The 20901-nt window shown below is 33.2% G+C and overlaps 1 protein-coding gene across 1 annotated transcript in view; it reads left to right on the top strand.

Annotated features, from left to right (window-relative positions):
• Nucleotides 1-20901, top strand: part of LOC129218191 (protein O-mannosyl-transferase TMTC4-like) — a 110661-nt gene that overhangs the window by 37166 nt on the left and 52594 nt on the right. Inside the window, exons 7-9 of the mRNA XM_054852408.1 lie at nt 6428-6580; nt 12069-12271; nt 13931-14111. Of these exons, the coding sequence (XP_054708383.1) occupies nt 6428-6580; nt 12069-12271; nt 13931-14111 (537 nt within the window). The remainder of the gene's footprint in view (nt 1-6427; nt 6581-12068; nt 12272-13930; nt 14112-20901) is intronic.

The following is a 20901-nucleotide window of genomic DNA, read 5'->3' as shown; positions in this document are numbered from 1 at the left end:
GAAGGGAGCATTATAGTAACCGTTAACATACTTCTGGGGATTAGAAAGGTGAAAATTTCAAAAGCATGAACATTTGCAGCAAGAAGGGAGACTCATCTAAATAATTTTTAAGTCAATAAAAACTCGTTCTTTTTCTGTCTTTTTCTATTTTTTTTTCACTTTTAAATCTCAAAAAAGATTCTTAAGAAGTGATAAACAATGACTACAGTGCATCTTCAGTAACATAAACTAACATTAATGCTATGTTATAAATATACATAACTTCATTTTTAGTAATAATTATATCTGTGAATTTAACTTGCACAATTTTAAGTAATACGGTAAGTTTCTTCACTACAATGTGTGACGTTTCCAAGATTCTTTTTAAAAACTTTTTACAAGGTGAAAACATATGCTCATAGAAGTAAACTCAATCCTCTGGAGTGACACTGAAAAATCAATTAAAAAATTGAAAAAACAAAAGTTTTTGATGATTTTTAAAAATATGTTTTAGGTGTGAGCATCTCCATGAGTCCCCATTCTTGCTACAAATGTTCATGCTTTTGAATTTTTCACCTCCCTACTCCTCAGGAGCAGGAGTGCCCCCTCCCTAAGGGCAAGGGCGCACCTCTCTCAATATCACAGAGACCCCCTCCAAAAGTAACAGGGTGGCGACAGATCAGGGAAAAGTCGGGGAACTTTGTTAATCAGGGAAATATCAGGGAATTTTGAAAAAATAACAAAAAATCAGGGAAAATTGATTTTATGAAGAAAAAAAAATTTTTTTCTTTACAAAATTAAGTACTCTAATTCCCTACGCATTTTCCGCCAATTATCTGTTCAAAAAAAAAAGTAAAGTTAATGAGGTGTGATTATACACTGTCGCATATTTGTGCATCTTTTTTCCTCAACGTCAAATTATTGAATCTTACTTATTAACCACTTGAATCTTACTTATTAACCACTTCCTAAGATTGCTTCTGTGTCTGTTAGGTTGTTTATTTTACCTAGCTTGAAATTTCCTTTTACGCTTTCAATGCTATGTAAAATAAACACCCATACAGGCAAAGAGGAAGCCTTCATTAATGTCTTAGCTCCTTTGCCTTTATTCCATTGTCTCAAAGTAATTAAGTACTGTAATCACGATTTCAAGAAGAAATCTTTGGTTTTTGAATTAATACTATAAAAACTTAAAAGTTATTACTTCTTCGTGTTTTTAATTTAATTGCTAAAATTGAACTTTCAATAAAAAGAACTTTGTTTTTTGCCGTTATACTATTTGTTGTCACCTCAGATTATAAAGGTTTTCTTTTCTTCAGACTTAAGTAATTCTTTAATTTTATAATCAAGTTGTATTCTTCTTTTATATATTTCGAAATTAACTAATTGCTTTTTTTTTCTTGCATTTCAAAGTTGTTTGTTACAAAAGCAATCTAAGATTTTTTTTTGTTACAATCTGAAATCATTTGAAATAGAGTTGTACTTAAGTAAATATCTTCATTTTTTTATTGTTAAAATGCTGTATTCATTCATTAAAACCTATGTTCTTGATTAGAGAAAAGCTCCCTATGAATGGATGTCAAATGGTTTCATCTGTTTTGCATAAATATGTCATAAGAATAACTACATTACTTCTATTCTATCACTATTACTTGTTATTCTTGCAACAATTATTATACTGTTTGAAAACTTAGTTCAAAATAATTTCAATTACTTTTTAGTTCTATCAGAAATACACATGTTTTTAAGAGTAATTTTAATAGTTTCTTAAAATTCTTATGCTAAGTGGTTTCTGGAAGTAATTTTTTTTTTTTATTTTTAATTTTCTACAATCTTTCCATGTATAAAAATTTAATATACTGTTTTGTAGGGGTTTCCCCCCCCCCCCCCCGCCAAAAAAAGAAGTTCTTGTTTTTTTTTTTTCTTCTTTTAACCATTTTATTAAAAAAGTAGCATCTTTTCAAAATATATCTTTAGTTCAACAACTTTACACAACTTAAAACGTTTAAAATACTGCATTTTATACAAACATACAATGGATTTCAAGTAGAGCAAAGAAAGAAAACCATTATCATTGGTAACGTAAATCAGGGAAATTTGGTGAACTTAATCAGGGAAAAGTCAGGGAACTTTTTTTCACAGTTCCTGTCGCCACCCTGAGTAAGACCCCCCTAAAAATGAGAAAAATACCCCCCTAAAAATGTCAATGCCACAGTCTGCACCATGACCCCTCCCCCCCTCCCCCCAGGTGGGCACCCCTGTCAGAAGAGCATTAAGGGTTAATACAATGTATCCTTCCTCTTTAATAAAAATAGTCGCTATGAAACTCAAAAACTGGAGTCCTAATTCCAACATATGGGGGATAATGCGAGAAAATAGTTGTCACATTTGGATTCAGGGGTTATTTTACATATGAGTTAGCAAGAATGATATTAGAAGCATTTTAAAAGATTGTTTTTTTACTGCACAGTGTTATTAACCTTTAGACAAGTTGGGCTACCTTTGCAGTTGTATTTTGCCAAAGGTATCATAAATTAAATTTATGCCAAAAACACCTCCTCTGTCTGTGATAACCACTGATAATGAATCAAAAATCTTTGGCAATGTCATTAGATTACTTGTCCCTCTGCATCAAATATTGTTACAAATCCTGTAAATAGTAATTATTTTTATGATTAATTTGTTGTAATCTGGCTAAATTTGGCATTTATTCCATTATTCGTCATCTAAAATTATTGTAGTAACTAAACCTGTAAATAGTTTCTTGTAATGAATATACAACCCTCTTACATTCGAATGAAGTATATGGTCCCCCCATTTCTGAATGATAAGATTTGTGAATGGAATAAAAAGAAAATATGAGAAATTTGTAGAACTTTGTAGGATTTTCTAAATGTTTCTTTGCTCAGTATAAAACACTGGGCGTCTTGTGAATGGGGGAGTCAGTTTGTTTGTTTTCTAACTGTGGAGTCTCGTTTTCAGCATTTTGCTGGAAGTGTATATTAGCCTTTGCGCTGTGTTTTTGTGTATTTAGTGAAACTACTTGAATATCTTTTCAGTTATTTCGTTTATCACAACTATACATATGATTACATCTTTCAAAAAACAATTGATGGATTAAGGCAGAAATGTGACAAGCCACAAGAAGTGACTTTTCAATCAAATTTTTGTTTCTCATACCTAAAATTGAAATAAACATAACAATGGATTATGTCATTTGTTGAAAAACATATCTGATTTTAGTATTTCAGAATATAGAATGTATAATACCTTTGAAAAATTCTATAAATATTTTTTATAAGTTGGAAATTGGCCCACTGAAAATTCACATCATGTGGCATATCACATTCTTGCCCTGAGCCTCTCAATATAAATTTAATTTTCGATTCAACAAATATATATATATATATTAAATATTATTTGATGTAAAAAAAGATATATATGTACATTAGGGTGGCCCTTATTTTTCAACTTTGTTAAAAGTTAGCTCCCACCCCCATTTTTGTTTCAATGGACAAAAAAATGATGTGTGCAAAATATTAGCTCAATCGGAAATGTTTCAGGGGTGCATCAAATAGTATAAAATAATCGAATTTTCGCCGAAAAACGTTTTTTTATCATTTTTCAAATTAAAAAAAAAACATATCAGATTTGTATTTTTGATATGGCCTTATTTTCTGTTACAAGTTTTATTTTACTCAAACTACCTTCTCTTGTGGCCTAGTATACCATTCCGATTCCTGCTCAGGCAATGATGCTGTTTCGCCAACACGACTTTCCATGCTGCTGCAATCATTTCTGAAACAACCTCACGAAAGTTTCTTTGTTAGATTTTAGTTGAGTTATTTGTTTAAGAACACATATTTATGAGTGATTTTAAAATTAGTTAGAAATATAATTTAACTTAAGTTTTATAAACTTTGTTAGCATGCAGTGTTTTCCATAAGAAGACATTTGCTTTTGTTAATTGAATGTGAGAAAACTATTGATCTTTCCCTTTTGTATTACGAAATACAAATACAAAAGTGGCAAGTTCCATTTCACTAAAATAGAAACAAATACAAGGAGCGAAAGTCATAAATCTCAGCTCTGACTAATCCAGCTTCAGAGGCTGTAACATGTGCATTTGTTTTTCTTATCCAAGTCCCTGGATTGAAAGAATCAAGAATGTAACCGAAAGCACATATTGAAGGTCAACACTCTGTAGAACCATATTGGAAAAGTAAATTACTTCAACCGCCATCTAGTATCATTTGAAAATTCAAATAAATTGTTCCAAATTGAGATCACACCCCTTGTTTCTGCTGAGTTTATTTTTAAATGAGCTGTAAATAGTTAAGTATGAGCTGTAAATCAGTGTTTTGGACTTAGTTTTGGGCAAGAAATGTAAAGTTTTAGTATCATGTTTACCCGACATCTCGTTACATGAGGATTTCCGTAATTAGCCCATCTTATTAGATGGAAACTGCTGAAAAAAGGCACGTTTGTTAGAAAAGGACTACCTGTAACCAAAATAATGAAGCGTTCGTGTGACAAAACATTGTTGTCTTTTTTGAAAAGTTAAAAAAACTGATGATCCCAAAACCGATAGAAACATATCCGGAGTTCTTGTATCAGACTTTGAGACTGCGACATCTTTATTGGCCACTGATTTTTCCACAATTGAAAAGAATCTGAGTATTCCTCAATGTCTGAATAATATTCATAAAATATTTAATTATAAACAAGATTTTCACCACATATTTTACTATTATTTAGTGAAGTTTATTGTATTTTTCTGCATACAAGATAGATCTGTGTCCTGTGTCGAGCATTATGTTAATGTTTAATCAATATCATCTAAATGTGTCATGTTCATAAAACATTTAATTTTTATTAGATTTTTGTAGTATTTATTTATTTTATTGTGTTGGCTGGTGTGAATACTGTACTAAACAGGTTATAATACAACTTAACTAGGTCATTTTAATTTATTTAATTATTAATTAAGTTTAATTAATAATAAATTAAATATGTTTAATTTATAGTAGTTAAGATTAATTAAGTTTTCAACCAACTAATGGCCAATTTTGTGCTTTTGTTGACACCTAAATAAACCTAAGTTCAAGAAAATTGCATGCGTAAGACTATGTTCTTGAGCATACCCCTCCCCCCCCTAAAATGAAATCCTGTATCCACCCCTGAGTATAGTTCTACCAACCTGGCAAATGAAATCTATAACTTCATGAATGTGACAACTGTTCTCAGTCTCCCATCAAGGTGAAGTAGTCAAAATCAAGACTCATCACTTCATGATACTTGTTTTCATTTTTGTAGTACTTTTGGAGTACATTCTCTGTGCTCTCTTGCCCAGCCAAGACTTGCAACCCAATGTTGTGCATTGTACAATAGTATCATGGATATATGGCTTCCATGGTAAAAGGATCTATAAACTGACTGGTGTCTTGATTCAGCTGGTTGATAATTTGAGCTAATTTTTCATACCATGCTTGTTAAAGTTATTTATTGCAGATCTTCCTTATCTATTGGGATTTTTATTTCACCCTCATTGTATTCTCAGTGTATTCTTGACTCTGTAGATCTTGAAAATCTGAGTTCTCTGACAATTTCAGTACCTGAATGGTCCATACATGGAACTCCTACTATTAGTTTGCAATCAAAGACATTTAAATCAGAAATGATACCCATATTGAAGCAAATCATTAGCAAGAACCACAGTACTAGTTATATATATGTTTGTTCATAGTGCTTGCAACCAAAGTTGCAATTACCTCCAGGGCTGCGAAAATCGGAGTCGTGGAGTCAGACTCTGGCTAATTTTGGAATAAAGGGATCAAAGTCAGGAGTTGAAGGTTGAAAATTCCAAAAATTGGCGTCAGTCATTTTCCCTCAAAGTCCACAACTCTGCCAGTACTTTCAGAGTCAGAGTCGAAGGCTCTAAAACTTCCGGAGACGGAGTCTGTTATTTTCCCTCCAACTCAGCAGCCTTGAATTATACGATACCCCTGCTTGTGCATAAATAAGTTGCAGTGTTATGCAATTTATGTAGCATTCTCTATTCCTAATTCAGTGGCACTTAAATGTGTAAAGCCACCTGAACTTTTGAAACCTATATTCTTTTATTAAATCATGTGTTGCCATTTATTGCTAGAATATTAGAAATGATTTAATTTTGCATTGTACTAAAACCATAATCAACTTACTGTATGTGTATGCCTAACATCTAAAACTTTTCTGAAATGCCTACTGATGCTGTAAATTGCCAATTGTTTGTTTACTGAAAATGTCACTATTTTATGATAGATTTTGCTCTCATATTAATTGCCATTGTGATATTTCTTACTGAAAACCACAACTCAATTCTTTCTTTCTGTATTTGAAGTTACTTTGTTCTATGCTTTATTTTTTTTTAATGAGATTATTAACATATTTATTTGTACTTATCTAGAACAACTTATGTTCTTTTTTTATGAGGCAAAGTGTATTGATCTTTGGAGGATGTTCTTTATTAGCACTGCGATGGTATATAATGGGTTCTTCTACACCTGTCTTCCAACAAGTTGATAATCCTGCATCTTTTGAAGAAAGTATCTTTGTTAGGGTGAGTTAAAATTTATTACTCCTCCTCATAACTTCTTTAATAAAAATTTTTCATTTCTAATCATTTTTAAAAGATACAACTATTTTAGTTACTACAAAAGCTTTACTGTAAATTTGCCCTGAATTATCCCATCTTCAGTGGAAGGCAGTAACAAGCAAAAATTATTTAGAAATCAGTTATTTGATGGATTTTTTCCCCATGGAGTTTACATCCTGTAAGTTCAGTAACAACAGTTCAACAAGTTAAGGTCAATTTGTGAGTTCTTGCCTTGTATTTGTTCACTTTGCATGATGTGTAACAAGTAGATCTTTGCATAGCATATTATTTTTGCACAGCATAATAGAACGATTGGGAGACTGTAGGTCGAAAGTTTTTTGCAGCCCTCTGTAGTCAACTCTTACAAACACGAACATTCACAAAGAACCAGCAGTATCAATTAAAGGGGTGTTGAGGTGCTTGGCCCTCCTTCAAAATATCTCTCTGGAATTACGGGCATCTTGCATCTTAAGTATACATTAAAAAAGGTTAATAAAGAAAGTAGAAACCCTTATTTTTCTTTCCTATTTTAAATAATAGACTAGAACAATTTTACCCATTTTTTAGGCCCTTAAAATTCTGGATCTCAAAGTCACTGCTTTAATGGTATATTGGGTAATGAGACTCAGAATATTTGCACAATGTAATACAGTGGAATCCTGATTTTACATTGTCGCTTTCATATGTTATCCTGCTTCTGATCCTGCATTATTTTCAGCTGGTTCTTGAAAATTGCTACACTGATAATGTTAAATTACTCTATTTTATATTACTCTTTTTTAGAAAATCTGCTTAGTACATTTTTCCACCAACAGATCAAATCATCTACAAGACTAAACTGTTTTTATTTATTTATTTTCAAGATAAATTTCTTTTATAGCAGTTTGAAGCTGATCTGGCATTTTTTGTCTTTTATATTTTACTGTCTCTTGAGCAATTGGAGGACACGCTTCTCACAGGCAAGCTTCTTTCATAGCAATTTTTAACCGGAGATGCTGCCGCTCTTCTTGAAAGTCTTCTAGAAGTTGATGAGGCATTTATTGTCTGATACCGTAACAAACTCCTTCGATATCGAATTTAATACCCGCTTCCAATGATAAGTCAATGACTGTCAGAGGGGACATGATTCAGTTGTTTAAATTTACCAAAATGAAAGATGTTAATGGATTAAATTTGCAAAAAAAAGTTTTTATAGATAGTATAGAACATGATCTACATAAAATTGTTCCTAAAAACAAAATAAAATAAAATTACCACATTTCTTCCACTAATTTTTTGTTTAAGTGTCAATCTTTAAACAATATGCTTAGAGTTTTCACCCCATCCCCAATTTTATGTTTTCCTGTTTCATAAGGTTTTGTATCACTAGTCTGGTCTAATAAAAATTCCATGTTTTGTGTTTTGTTCAATTTATTTATTTAACTTAAACTAGTGTCTCATATATATTTCACTAAAATGTTACATCTTAGATAATAGAATTGCTAGGCAAAATTTTATGTCATATTTGATTCAGCGCATCAAATTTTTATGAAAACAGATCCCAATTCCCCGACACCAAAATAACTATTACCCTGTTCTATTAGCTGATTTGAGGAAATTCTTTAAAATTTAGAAAGTTTCTCATAAATCTATGCCAAAATAGATAAACCTTCTTCCTATTTAATTTTTGCCATAATTTTATTGTTATTTTAAATATATTTTGAGATTTTGATTTGTTTTGCAGTAGACATGTCCATATTGATAATTAGTTTTGTACATATCAAGACAATTTAACAGTTATTTGTTTTAGAAATGCAATAACTTAAGTTTGTATACTCTTGAAAGTCTGACAATTGAGATGCTTGATTTTTGGAATTATTTTTGGGACCAGGATAAAAGTCCTCAAAAATAAGAATTTGTAAAATCAAAAAGCACCAAAAATTAGGAACTATGTATGGTGTCTGTATTTTTATGGGACTTTTTTTGAAAGCGAGATTTTCTGTTAAGGAATTTGAGTAAATGCCACAATAAAATTTATATGCAATTACGAGGTTCAGTCTGAAATTTTTGAGGTACGCTCAGACAAGAAGTTACAAAAAAAGATTAACGATGTAATTTGAAAATACAAACAACCTTACTACCGCAGATCATTTTTTTTCCGACTTAGTTAAAGTTGTTTAGCACAGAATCATTTTTAGATAGAAGATGAAATGGAGCTGACACAAAAATGTAATGGAGTTATAATTTTCTATGTTTTTAAATCGGTAATAAATCAAAATGAATGCTCTCAACAGCTTCAATTAGCAGTTATTCATGAGTGTCCATTTTGAGCTACTGTATTCAGATGGTTTAAAGAATTTTGCAGGGGTCGTAATTCTCTTTAGGATGAATAACACACAGGAAGACCACCATTGTCAGTAATCCCGGACATTGTGTCTGCTATGCAAAATTGTTAATGGATGATAATCGTTGTACGTACCAAATGATGCAGAAGGAACTTAACATTGGATCTGCAGCCAGGCACAAAATTTTTCATGAATGTTTGGAGAAAAACATTTGAGAAAAATTGTTTGCCTTTAGGTTCCCCATAATCTAACTGTACACCAAACAGAGGTGTGTGTCAGGATCAGTAAAGAAACCCTTAAACTGCTAAATGATGGTAGGTGCTGCATAATTTCTAAAATTGTAATGGGGGATGAAATGTACATATAGTTTTTTGACATTCTAACAGGTCAAGAAAAAAAAATATGGATCTTTGAAGATGATCCCACACTGGCAATGGTGGAAAATAAGCAATGAAAAAAATAATGTTTGCCATTTTCTTCAAAAGTGCAGGATTGGTCAAAGTCATTAAGTTGAAAGGACAGAAGCCAATAACAGCAAACTGGTATACCACTAAATGCCTTCCAGAAATTCTCCAAGAAATTTAGGGGACTCAAGCTTCATCACGACATTGTATCTTCCCATTCAGCCAGATTAATAGTTGAGTTTCTTGAAGAAAAACAAGTTAAAGTAATAGAACAGCCACCGTGTTCCCTGAATCTAGCTAAATGCAAATTTTGGTTATTTTTTAATCTAAAAAGAACATACTTTGAAGTCGTTTATGTTCAGAAGGAGATATTGATAGGGCAATAAATGTATTTTTGCATTGATTCTAAGAAATGAATAGTTTGAGGCATTTAATCTGGAAAATTATCCTACAAAAGTACATTTATGCTGAAGGGAAGTGCTTTGAACACTCCTGAAATTTTGTAAATATAACTTTAAAAACCTAGATATATCTCAAAAATTTCAGAGTGATTCTCATATAATGCCTTTCATCTCACCTTTATTTATGCATCTTCACTGGTCAAAGTATTCTTTACTTTAGTTTGCTTCGGTGCAATAATTTGAAATATGTTATTGCATTTTTTAAATACTTATAGACTTTTTTGTTTTGTTTTACTTTACAAAAAAAAAATATATGAGTAGACATTTAAAAATTTCATTTGCGTGTGCGCCCGTGAGATCTAGGTCAACAGACTATTTTAAACCAATTTAGTTGCTTTTTTTTTTTTTTTGTAAAATTAAAAATGGAGCTGTCAAATGTTCTGATTCACCTTCAGTCATTCAGAGTTTTAAGTTTTTTTCCTGCAATTTGATTTCAGGCCAAGACACTCCGACATGAATGCTTGAGAAATAAGAGATTTTTTGTTTATTTTTGTAATAAAAAAAGATAAGGTTTTTTTACTTGTTTGCATGAAGTTTCATTACAATAACTACTCAACACATAATGTACAAAACCATTAAATCAGTGGTTGGAAAAACTACATTTTTTTGTAGCGTACTACAACTACTTTAGCACAAATGTAGTTAACTACAACTACAACTACTTTTTTCAAAATGTAGCAACTACAAACTACTTTTGAAATGTAGTCGCTACTTCGCTACTTTTTAAAAATTAAATAAATAACATACACATACACATCGTTTGAGATTGAATGAAAAAATTAACAAAATTTTCAGATTGATATATTGGCTCATTTGAACATGGAATATTGCTATAAATTATTTATTCTTTCTTCCTTTACTGAAACGATTCGTCAATCAAAAAATTTTTTACCAATTGCACGAATATTCCCTGCAAGAAAGGATTTAAAAGTGGAAGGAGTTCAACCTTCAAATTTTTAATCCTTTCCTGACAGTAAATAGTATTTCATTCAAGAAGAACAACTCGGCTACTTGAAATTGAGATAAATCCAATCGTAATTTAATTTAAATTTTACATAGACTAGACATACATATACATAAAATTGATTTAGATGATGAAGTGCATCAACAAAAGAGAAAAACTTAAATTCTCATTATATGAGTTAATTTTAAAGGAACTTATATTTCATAGTTAGGGATTCATTGGATAACATTAGTTATTTCATAGGAATTGATTGCTTTTAAGCTTCAAGCTAGGGTTCCAGACCTGGACACCATCTCTTTTCTTATGCCCCTGATAAAATGAAATAACAGCATTTTTCTATTTTGCCAATAACCTCAAAAACTCACAACATTTAATAATTGACTTTTAATATGTTAATATATCAACACTCAATCAGTAAAAAAGACAAAATAAAGAAAAATGCAAAATATCCCAATCGGTACTACTAATTATCCGAAACATGAAACATAACTAAAAATGATTACTTTACTTCAATGTGCAATTTTTAACAACAGTGGACTAGGGCTACAACGCAATTCGACTAACGCGAAATGTCTATATAGAGCGAGTTTTACTCGAGGAACGAATTTTGCAGCTGACACGAATTCCTCACCCGCTACACGAAAATTTTCTTAACGGAAGCGCAGGGCTTATATCACCTTCTTTCTTGGGTACTAAATATTAGTTCGACTGCATGTGCAAATGGCATTAATACCGAAAGCTTTTTGCTTAACGGGCAAAGTTTGCAGGAAACGGGAAAAAAATAGTTTCTTTCTTTTTAAGCCATGCTCTATTCAAAGCGAATATTGGGAAAATGTGAAAGTTTATATGCCAAACAAAGTAATGGCGTCAAACAGATACAACACATGACGTCAAAATTATATGTTAGAGGTCAGCTCGAATTTTTCGGTCTTACGAATCTGATTGGTGCAACTTTTACTCGCGTAAGACTTGCACCAGTCAGATTCGTTTGACAATGCGTTTTTTTTTAAAACTTGATTCAAAAGTAGTTTCCAGAAATCGCACCAAACTACTTTTTTTTGTAGCGAACTACTCGCTACTCTACTTTTTTAAAAAAGTAGTGCGCTACACTACAAACTACTAAAAAATGTAGCAACTACAGTAGCGTCGCTACTTGTAGCGCGCTACTTCCAACCACTGCATTAAATTATTAAACATCCATTGATTGCATATTTATGAATGAAGTACAAGAAGTATACTGTCCTTTTTTATGTTGCTAAATATTTATTCTGTTTCTCTAATATTTTCCAAATGCTTTAGATTATCAATTATCACTACATTTATGCGCTGAATGCATGGCTGCTATTTCATCCTTATTGGCTGTGTTTTGATTGGTCCATGGGCTGCATTCCGCTCATTCATTCGGTAAAAGATGGACGTATTTTGGTTGTTATAATCTTTTGGTTATTTTTTGGACAACTTTTGTACACATGTATTACACTTCAAGATAAGAAAATACGAAGGTAAGTTCTTAGTTTGCTCACTAGCATTACATTCTGAAAATTCAATAAAATTTGTTTGCAACTAGGTGTATGATGATTTTTCTTTAATCGAAGTTTAAATCATAAGAAACCCCATGTATGTCCTTTTTTTTCTTGCAAAGTCATTAAATAATATTTAAAATGTATAATAGTTGTCTTCACTTAAGGCTTTTATTTTGATATTATTTCTTGGTCATTTTTTAAATAATAAATAATTATAGCTAGTGGATTTGTTTTAAATAGTACAATAACATTGAAATGACCATCTCATAATAAATCATATCAACATGTAATAATCAATCCCAAAAGCCACTTAGCAGCACACTATAGGCATACTGGCCAACTTATATGCATCAGGTAAGAAAGTTACACATTTTAATTATTATTACCTTTTTACACACCTGTCCCAATTTTATATGCATTTCAAAACCCTTGTTGGACTTGCGCGCTATGGTATATAAAACAACTCCAAGTTCAAGGAACTAAAAACAGGTTGACACTAGTAAACAAAAAATGTGTTGGAGTGATTTGCCCGAGAGAAAAGAAATTCATACCCATATTTTAACAGTCAAACAACAATTTTATTAAACAACAGTAAATTTGTAAAATAGAGAATAACAACATGTGCAACGATAAATAACTCATATTTCCAAAATTATGTTGACTGTAAAAAACCCCCAAAATATTCATAAGAAAAATTCAATAAGTATTGTTAAAGTTCTAAAATATCACAATGACTAGTCTAACCAGCATCGCTCTAGAAATTTTTTGGGGCAAAACAAAAAAAAAACGTATTTTTAAATTTTTTATGAATTTTAACATACGTTAAATTCAAAACGATCCGAGACCATCATGCTACAGCCCTTGTTGAATTGACATGGATTCTACCACATACTAAAGGTCATTCAAACAAGACATTTACTAAATAACATTAAAAGAAATCCTTGATACCGTCATTCATAGAAACTGGTTCTTCATCCAGAGAATATGATGTGGCGATGATATTGGACTACACACAGCACTCGAGAATTAGGCTACAGGAGAATACTGAAAGCCTGAAATGATATTTGATACATGTAATCCATGTATCGAATCATGTGAATGATACTTTTTGCTAAGTAAAATATCTATTCAATTTTTTTTCTATCCCATTGATTGTACGAGGTATGTTAGAAAAGTATCCTACTTTTTTTTTCTTTTGAGAAAACCTGATGGTTCTGATGAAAAGTGCTTGCATGGGCTGACCTTGAACCTTTGTTCACATGTGAATTTTTTTTTTATCTGTCAATAGCGTCAGCCACTGAGAAACAGCATTTGACTGAGTTATTGTTTTGTACTGCCATCAGGTTTTTTTTTTTTTTTTTTAATTTTACGGAAAATGACAGGCTACCCTGGCGAACTGGAGCAGCACTACTGCATTAATTTTCACCAAAAACTGGGCAACAACCGAGTGAAAACCATTTGGGAGATACAGACGACTTTTGGTGATCTTTTGCAAGCATATTTATTGCATCAATTTGAAATTTTTCCTTATTTTGTATTGTGCTTTTCAATGAGTAACAATCTATTCTCATTTTAAATGTAGCCTTTTACTATTTATATTTCTCTAATTGCTTCACGTTTATTTTAAATGTATTGTAGGTTGTTGTGCTTATCAGTCTCCTTCCTCCTGGTGCCTTTTCTCCCTGCATCTAATCTGTTTTTCCGAGTAGGATTTGTTGTTGCTGAAAGAATTTTGTACTTGCCAAGTATGGGGTTTTGTTTACTTGTTGTAATTGGTCTGAAACAACTTGGCATTTACTTCGGACAAAATCATCAAATAGTAAGAAATATACACATATTTATATATTTTCTACTTGTTTACATATACTGTAAATAGTTCTTTTGCACTTTTCTGCTGAAAACTGCTGTAAGAAAATTTCATTTAAATTTTACTTTTCACTACATCTGTAGCATGATATTGTAAGAACTGCTGAAGCTTTCCTTTTAATTTTATCTTTTAAACATAATCCACTGTTATTTTGAAGTCTAAGCATTTTTTTATACTTGCATTATATGATTTTCGAACCCCATTAGTATTCTAGCGATGAAAAAATATAGAAGCAAAATTTCTAATATTATGTAGTAATTTTAAAAGAAAAAATGTACATCTTGTTTCGAATAATCTATTTTTACTTTTCTAGTATATTTTCATTTGAGAAATTGTTGAAGGTTTTTCAATTCTATGTTTTCTTCTTTACTTTTTCAAATTTACTTTATTACTTAGTCATTTCAACCCCTTGAAGACCAACGTGTTGAAAACAAAACACAGTCGTGGGACCGGCATTCCAGAATGAAATGCTGCCATCCACTCAAGCATTTTCAGCAGTTAAGACTAACTTTACCAGAAAATTCACTCAATCAGCACCTCAATATAGTGATTCTAAATTTTAAAGTTGGGTAAACACGGTACTACTAATTATTATGTAATAATATAAAAAATATGACGTTATTAGAAGCGAATGAAGAAATGGAAAACACTAAAATTTTAACTGTGCACACGAAAATAAACGCTACACAAATAATAATAAAGTAAATAGCATGCGAACAAAATTGTTTAAAAAAGGAAAGGAACTAATAATGATCTGTATTGCATGTAATTTTAATTAATAATTGTGGCCAACAAATTTAAACTATTCATAATCCCATGACACTAGTGTCAAAACTTCTTCATAACGCATTCAGAAACATTTCACCCTCACTCCCTGCTCTGATCATCTTTACTAAAGTTTCTCAAAGTCTCCATATGAGGTAGTGAGAAGCAAAGGGATGAAATTGGCAAAATTAAAAATTTGGAGATAACCACTACAAATGGTAGGTGAACCCCTCCTCTGAATGGAAATCTTTTGATAAAAAGAAAAGTATACACCAAATAGTTTAGAATTTTTTACTGTATTTAAACAGTCAGCTTACAAATTCATGTTTTAAATTTGGAAACAATTTAGAGAAATTGAAACAAGATCTCATAAAAATATCAAAAGTTTGCTGTTGCAAAAGTTTAGGCACAAAAATGAAATATTTACATTTAAGAAAGAAGTCTTTTAATAGTCTAAAGTTACCAATGAATCTTAAGAGCTCGAATACTCAGTTTTCCATTCATAGCTTAAGATTATGAAAAGTTTCGGAGTGAATATGTACCAAGCTTCCTTGATTGCTGATTTAAGCTCTTGTACAGAGTAATATTGCTTCCCATTCTGGTATATGTCATGTGAGAGAATTCTCCAGATGTTTTCTATTGAATTGAGATTTGGACTGAGTGCTGGATAGTTCATTACATTGATATTTTGAGATGCAACCCATTCTTTTGTGCTACTGGAAGTGTGTATTGGAGCGTTGTCTTGCTGGAAACTCCAACTAGGACCACCTAGGACCCTACCAAATGTTGACAAATGCTGGCTTAGGGTATTTTGACACACTTCTGAATTTAGTCTGCCCTTCATAAAGCTAAAAGAAGTTTCGCCATTGAAGCAAAAGGCACCCACATACCATGAGCGAACCACCATCTTGTTGCCTACTGAACATGCACTTTGGATCTTTCCTCAAGTCACACTAATGGTATGAGAATCCATCTGGACTGTCTTAATTCCATTTTTTTCCATCTGTGAATGTAACTGATCCATTCGTCAGTATAATGCATGTGGTGTTATGCTCACTGCATTCTTGCTTGTTTGTTACACTGTTCAGAAAAGGTTTACAAGCTAACTTTTGTTTTTTTTTTTTTTTTTTTTTTTTTGATAAATTCTGATTAGGTTATTTGTCTGCGACTGGTGTCAAGTGATATTATTAATCCAAGTCGAGTTTTTATCTGACTAAGAGGCAAATTTACAGTTAGAGCCATACTTATAACCCATTAAACGCCACTATATGAACCACACTGATAATACTTAAGTTTTTATATGTTTTGAGGTTCAATACACATCTCTAATCATATGTAGTTGAAATTTTGCAAAAATATTTATTATGTTAGGAGAAATGGTATGATCCCAAAATGGGAGACTTTGCACTGCTTGACAATTGCTAAGGAACAAGTGCTTTATGCAAATTTGTACCTCAACCACCTGGCCAATGGAAATAAATTCAAGTTCAGATGGCGTGGTAGATCAAGACTCGTTATCTGTATAAAAGACAGTGCATACTCGCTCAATATTCGTATGTAAATTCACGCTGTTTGGTTTTTAACAAAAATAGTGCTGGATGTTAAAAAAGGTTTTTCTCTGAAAATCTGTTTGGTTCTTGAAATACTTAAGACTAAAATGTCAGCAAGACATCATTTGAGTATCTACGATCATGGACGAGCGGTTGGACGACTGAAAGCTGGTCAAAGTGTCACCACTGTGGCTGCTGCAATGGATGTATCAATAAGTGCCATCTCCCGATTAAAGATGGCTGCTGAAGGGGGAAATGTTTTGCAAAAGCATGCCAGGGGTCGTGGTAGGAGCACCACACCTTCAGAGGATCGCTATGCAGTCCTCGTGGCAAAAAGGGACAGAAATTTCACTCTTGGACAGATAGCTGAAAATCTAACAACCGCTACTGGTATGCATGTTTCTGCAAGAACCGTCTCACGGCAAGCAAATAATGTTGGTTTGTATGCACGGAAGCCCATACGTTGCATCCAAGTTCAACCACGCCATCGTCGAGAGAGATTACGCTGGTCTAAGGAACATGTTGGTGGGATCATCAAAATTGGTCTAGAGTGATGTTCTCAGACGAATCTCGTTTCAGAGTGACAAGAAATTCTGTTCACCAACTGCTGTGGAAAGAGCGTGGAACACGTTATGCACAAAAATTTTTTTGCAAACCTGATCCGTACGGTCCAGGCGTCATGGTGTGGGCAGGCATCATGCACAATGGCAGAACACAGTTTCACATTTTTGAATAAGAAAGCAATACGTCGCGAATGTATTGCAGAGATGTTATGCTGGACTATGTTCGTCTTTTCAGGGAGGCTTTCGGTCCAGATTTTCTCTTTACGGACGACGATACACGGACACGCTGGAGCATTGAAGTGTCAGACACACTGCAAAGTGAAAACATTCTCTGTATGCAGTGGCCTGCTTACTTTCCCGACTTAAATCCCATTGAACTTGCCTGTGAGGCTCTTGGCAGACGTGTTGCGTGAAGAACCGTCCCTCCCAGAACAGTACAAGAACTCAAATCCGCATTGAGAGAGGAGTGGGGAAAACATCCCCCAAGCGCTCCTCAATAATTAGTGGGAAGTATGGAAAACAGATGTAAATTGTGCATCAGTGTCCCTGGTAATCATACATCATATTAAATACAAATACAAATACAAAAGTGACGACCAGCAACAGGCTCTGGACCCAGCTAGACTGGTCCTAGTCAATTTACAATCCCCAGTGAAGATCAATGGCCCTCTTAAAACTGTCTACTCCTTTGCTCATTACCACCTCTTTCGGTAAGCTGTTCCAAGGTTCCACTACCCTGCTAAAATAATAATTTTTCCTAATATCCATGTTAGCCTGAGATTTAAATAGCTTAAAACAATGACCCCTTGTCTTCTTTCCAGTGCTAAACTTAAGCCCCGTAACATCTTTCGTTTTAATAAATTTAAACAGCTGAATCATGTCCCCTCGGTCTCTTCTTTGCTCAAGACTGTACATTTTTAGCCTTCTAAGCCTGGAATCATAATCTAAGTGGGAAAGTCCACTTATTAGCCTTGTAGCCCACCTTTGAACCCTTTCCAATACATTAATGTCTTTCTTAAGATAAGGAGACCAAAACTGAACAGCATACTCCAAATGGGGTCTTACCAAACTTCTATATAAGGGCAGAAGAACTTCTTTAGATTTATTTGAAATAGATCTATTGATAAACCCAAGCATCTTATTGGCTTTGTTGCTAGCAATGCTGCACTGTTGGCTAAACTTTAAATCCTGACTTATGAAGATCCCCAGATCAGTAACTTTGTCTGCCTGACTAATGACTGAACCTTGCAAATAATAACTTGTACACTTATTTCCATGCCCTAAATGTAGCACTTGACATTTTCCAACATTAACAGCCATACCCCATTTATCAGCCCACTCCGTAGTATGATCTAGATCCTCTTGCAGCTGATTTGCTTGTTCTTCATTTTCTACAGTCCCCATAACTTTGACATCATCAGCAAAACAATTCATGTTCCCAGAAATATTTTTGTGAATATCGTTCATAAAGACAATGAACAAAACAGGCCCTAACACTGATCCTTGAGGAACCCCGCTTAAGACCTCACTCCAATTAGAATAATTTCCCCTTACAATTACTCTTTGTTTCCTTCCGGTCAGCCAATTTTTTACCCAAATGAAAGTTTTCCCTCCTATTCAACATGCGGTACCTTATCGAAAGCTTTTTGAAAATCAATGTAAACAACATCTACAGGCTTCTTATTGTCCAAAGCCATGGTAACTTTGTCATAGAAATGTAATAAATTAGTTGCACAAGATTTACCTTTCCTGAAACCGTACTGAAAACTAGTCAATAGATTATTAGTCGCTAGAAAATTTACTATCTTAATTTTCATCAATGTTTCAAAAATTTTGCAAACCACTGAAGATAGACTCAAAGGTCTATAATTTCCCGCACTCCCTTTAGACCCTTTCTTGAAGAGCGGTGTAATGATAGCCAGCTTCCAGTCCTCTGGCACTGTCCCCGAATTATAAGAAGCATTGAAAATGTTTGCGATTACATCTGCTAATTCCTCTGCACATTGAACTAAAATTTTTGGATAAATATTATCTGGCCCCGGAGCCTTAGTCTCTTTAATTTTTTTCAAATGAAGTAAAACGTCATCCCTGGAAAATACAAAGTCCTCAAGCTGTACTATAGCTTGTGTCTTGTTGGTGTCAACTGTTGAGATACAGTTATCGTTAAAAACACTCGAAAAAAAGTTATTAAGAACATTAGCAATATCACTATCGTCCTGAGTTAAAATTCCGTGCTCATCAACCAGTGGCCCAATATGACTATTTCGAACTTTCCCCGAATTAGCGTATGCAAAAAACCTCTTGGGATTCCTGTTTATGTTATCTGCCAGTCTTTGCTCCAACTCTCTTTTCTGAATCCGTACCAAATACTTAAATTTACGCCTTGCCTTACAATATTGGAGCCTATCTGCACTGTGACCTGTTTCTCTAAACCTATGAAAAGCAGCTTGCTTGTAATTTAGAGCGTCTTTAGTTTCCCTGGAGAACCACATTGGCCAAATTTTAGTGTTGACACCCTTTCTCTTAAAAGGAACATGATCCCTAACCGTATTCGCTAGATTTTCCTTAAACTCTGCCCACTGAAGATTTACTTCGCTATTGTCCGATCCAGAAGAAAAAACTGCTTTCAAACTCTGCCGAAGTGCCACAAAGTCAGTATTTCTGAAATTGGGCACAAACCTAAAATTCTCTACTTTGTGCATATCAAATTTAATCCCAAACCTAATACTGTTGTGATCACTATCTCCAATGTGTTCCGCTACACATAACCCCTGAACAGAGCCTTCCATGTCGCAGAAAACTAGATCTAAAATCGCGTCTTGTCGAGTACACTGAGTTACAATTTGATCTAAGAAAAAGTCACCAATTACTTTCAAAAATTCCTCTTCTCTGCTATTACTATGGTAAAAATTATTCCAATCAATTCCTGGAAAATTAAAATCTCCCATTATGATGACTGACCCCTTGCTAGAAATGTCACTAATAATACTAAACATGTGTTCGTCTTGACCCTGGCTTAAGTTGGGTGGCCTATAAATATTCCCCAAACGTAGTTTTTTGCCCTTATTACTAATCAACTCCAGCCAAATCATATCAATCTCATTAGGTTTATCATTAATTACCAATTCATTGCAAATTAAAGTGTCTCTGACATAAAATGAAACCCCACCACCTCTTTTACCTACTCTATCTTGTCTAAACAAATTATACCCAGCAATAGATAATAAATCATCATGACTTTCGGTAGCCCATGTCTCGGTAACTCCAATAATATCCAACCTCTCGTCTATAATTATGCTTTTCAATTCTTCCATCTTGTTCCTAATACTACGAGCATTTGTATAAAAAACCTTAAGTAAGCCCATCTTACTTTTATTTCATGCTGCACGATTGTTTGAATCCCAAGTGTTAAAATCTTTTCTCTTATTAGCCACCCTATTTCCGTTTCTATTAAAATCCCGATAGTTAGTACCCTTTCGAATTCTGCTCCTTAAACCATGCCCCCCATTCCAACTTAGTTTTTTGATTCTGAAACCTCTAAAACCAAACCACTAACCATTTTGACCCCTGTAGAGCTCAGATGTAGGCCATCCCTAGCAATCCAATCTCGTTTACATCTACTCCACACATCAATAAACCTGATACTACGCTTAAAGCAAATTTCCTTGAGTACCAGGTTCATACACCTAGCTCGTTGGTTTAACCAACTCCTATGCACTCCATACCTGGGAAGCAAACCAACCACTTGGACATTTGCCGAACAGTTGGTTGCTTTGTCCAACAGGGAATCCCATTCTTTGTAAACTCATCATTGTTACTATGGCCTACATCGTTAGTTCCCACCCACAAAGTAACTACATCCTC

Source organism: Uloborus diversus, chromosome 3 (genome assembly GCF_026930045.1).
Source record: "Uloborus diversus isolate 005 chromosome 3, Udiv.v.3.1, whole genome shotgun sequence".
Taxonomy (NCBI): domain Eukaryota; kingdom Metazoa; phylum Arthropoda; class Arachnida; order Araneae; family Uloboridae; genus Uloborus; species Uloborus diversus.
Note: the sequence above shows the minus strand (reverse complement) of the source record. Positions and strands in the feature narration are given on the sequence as shown.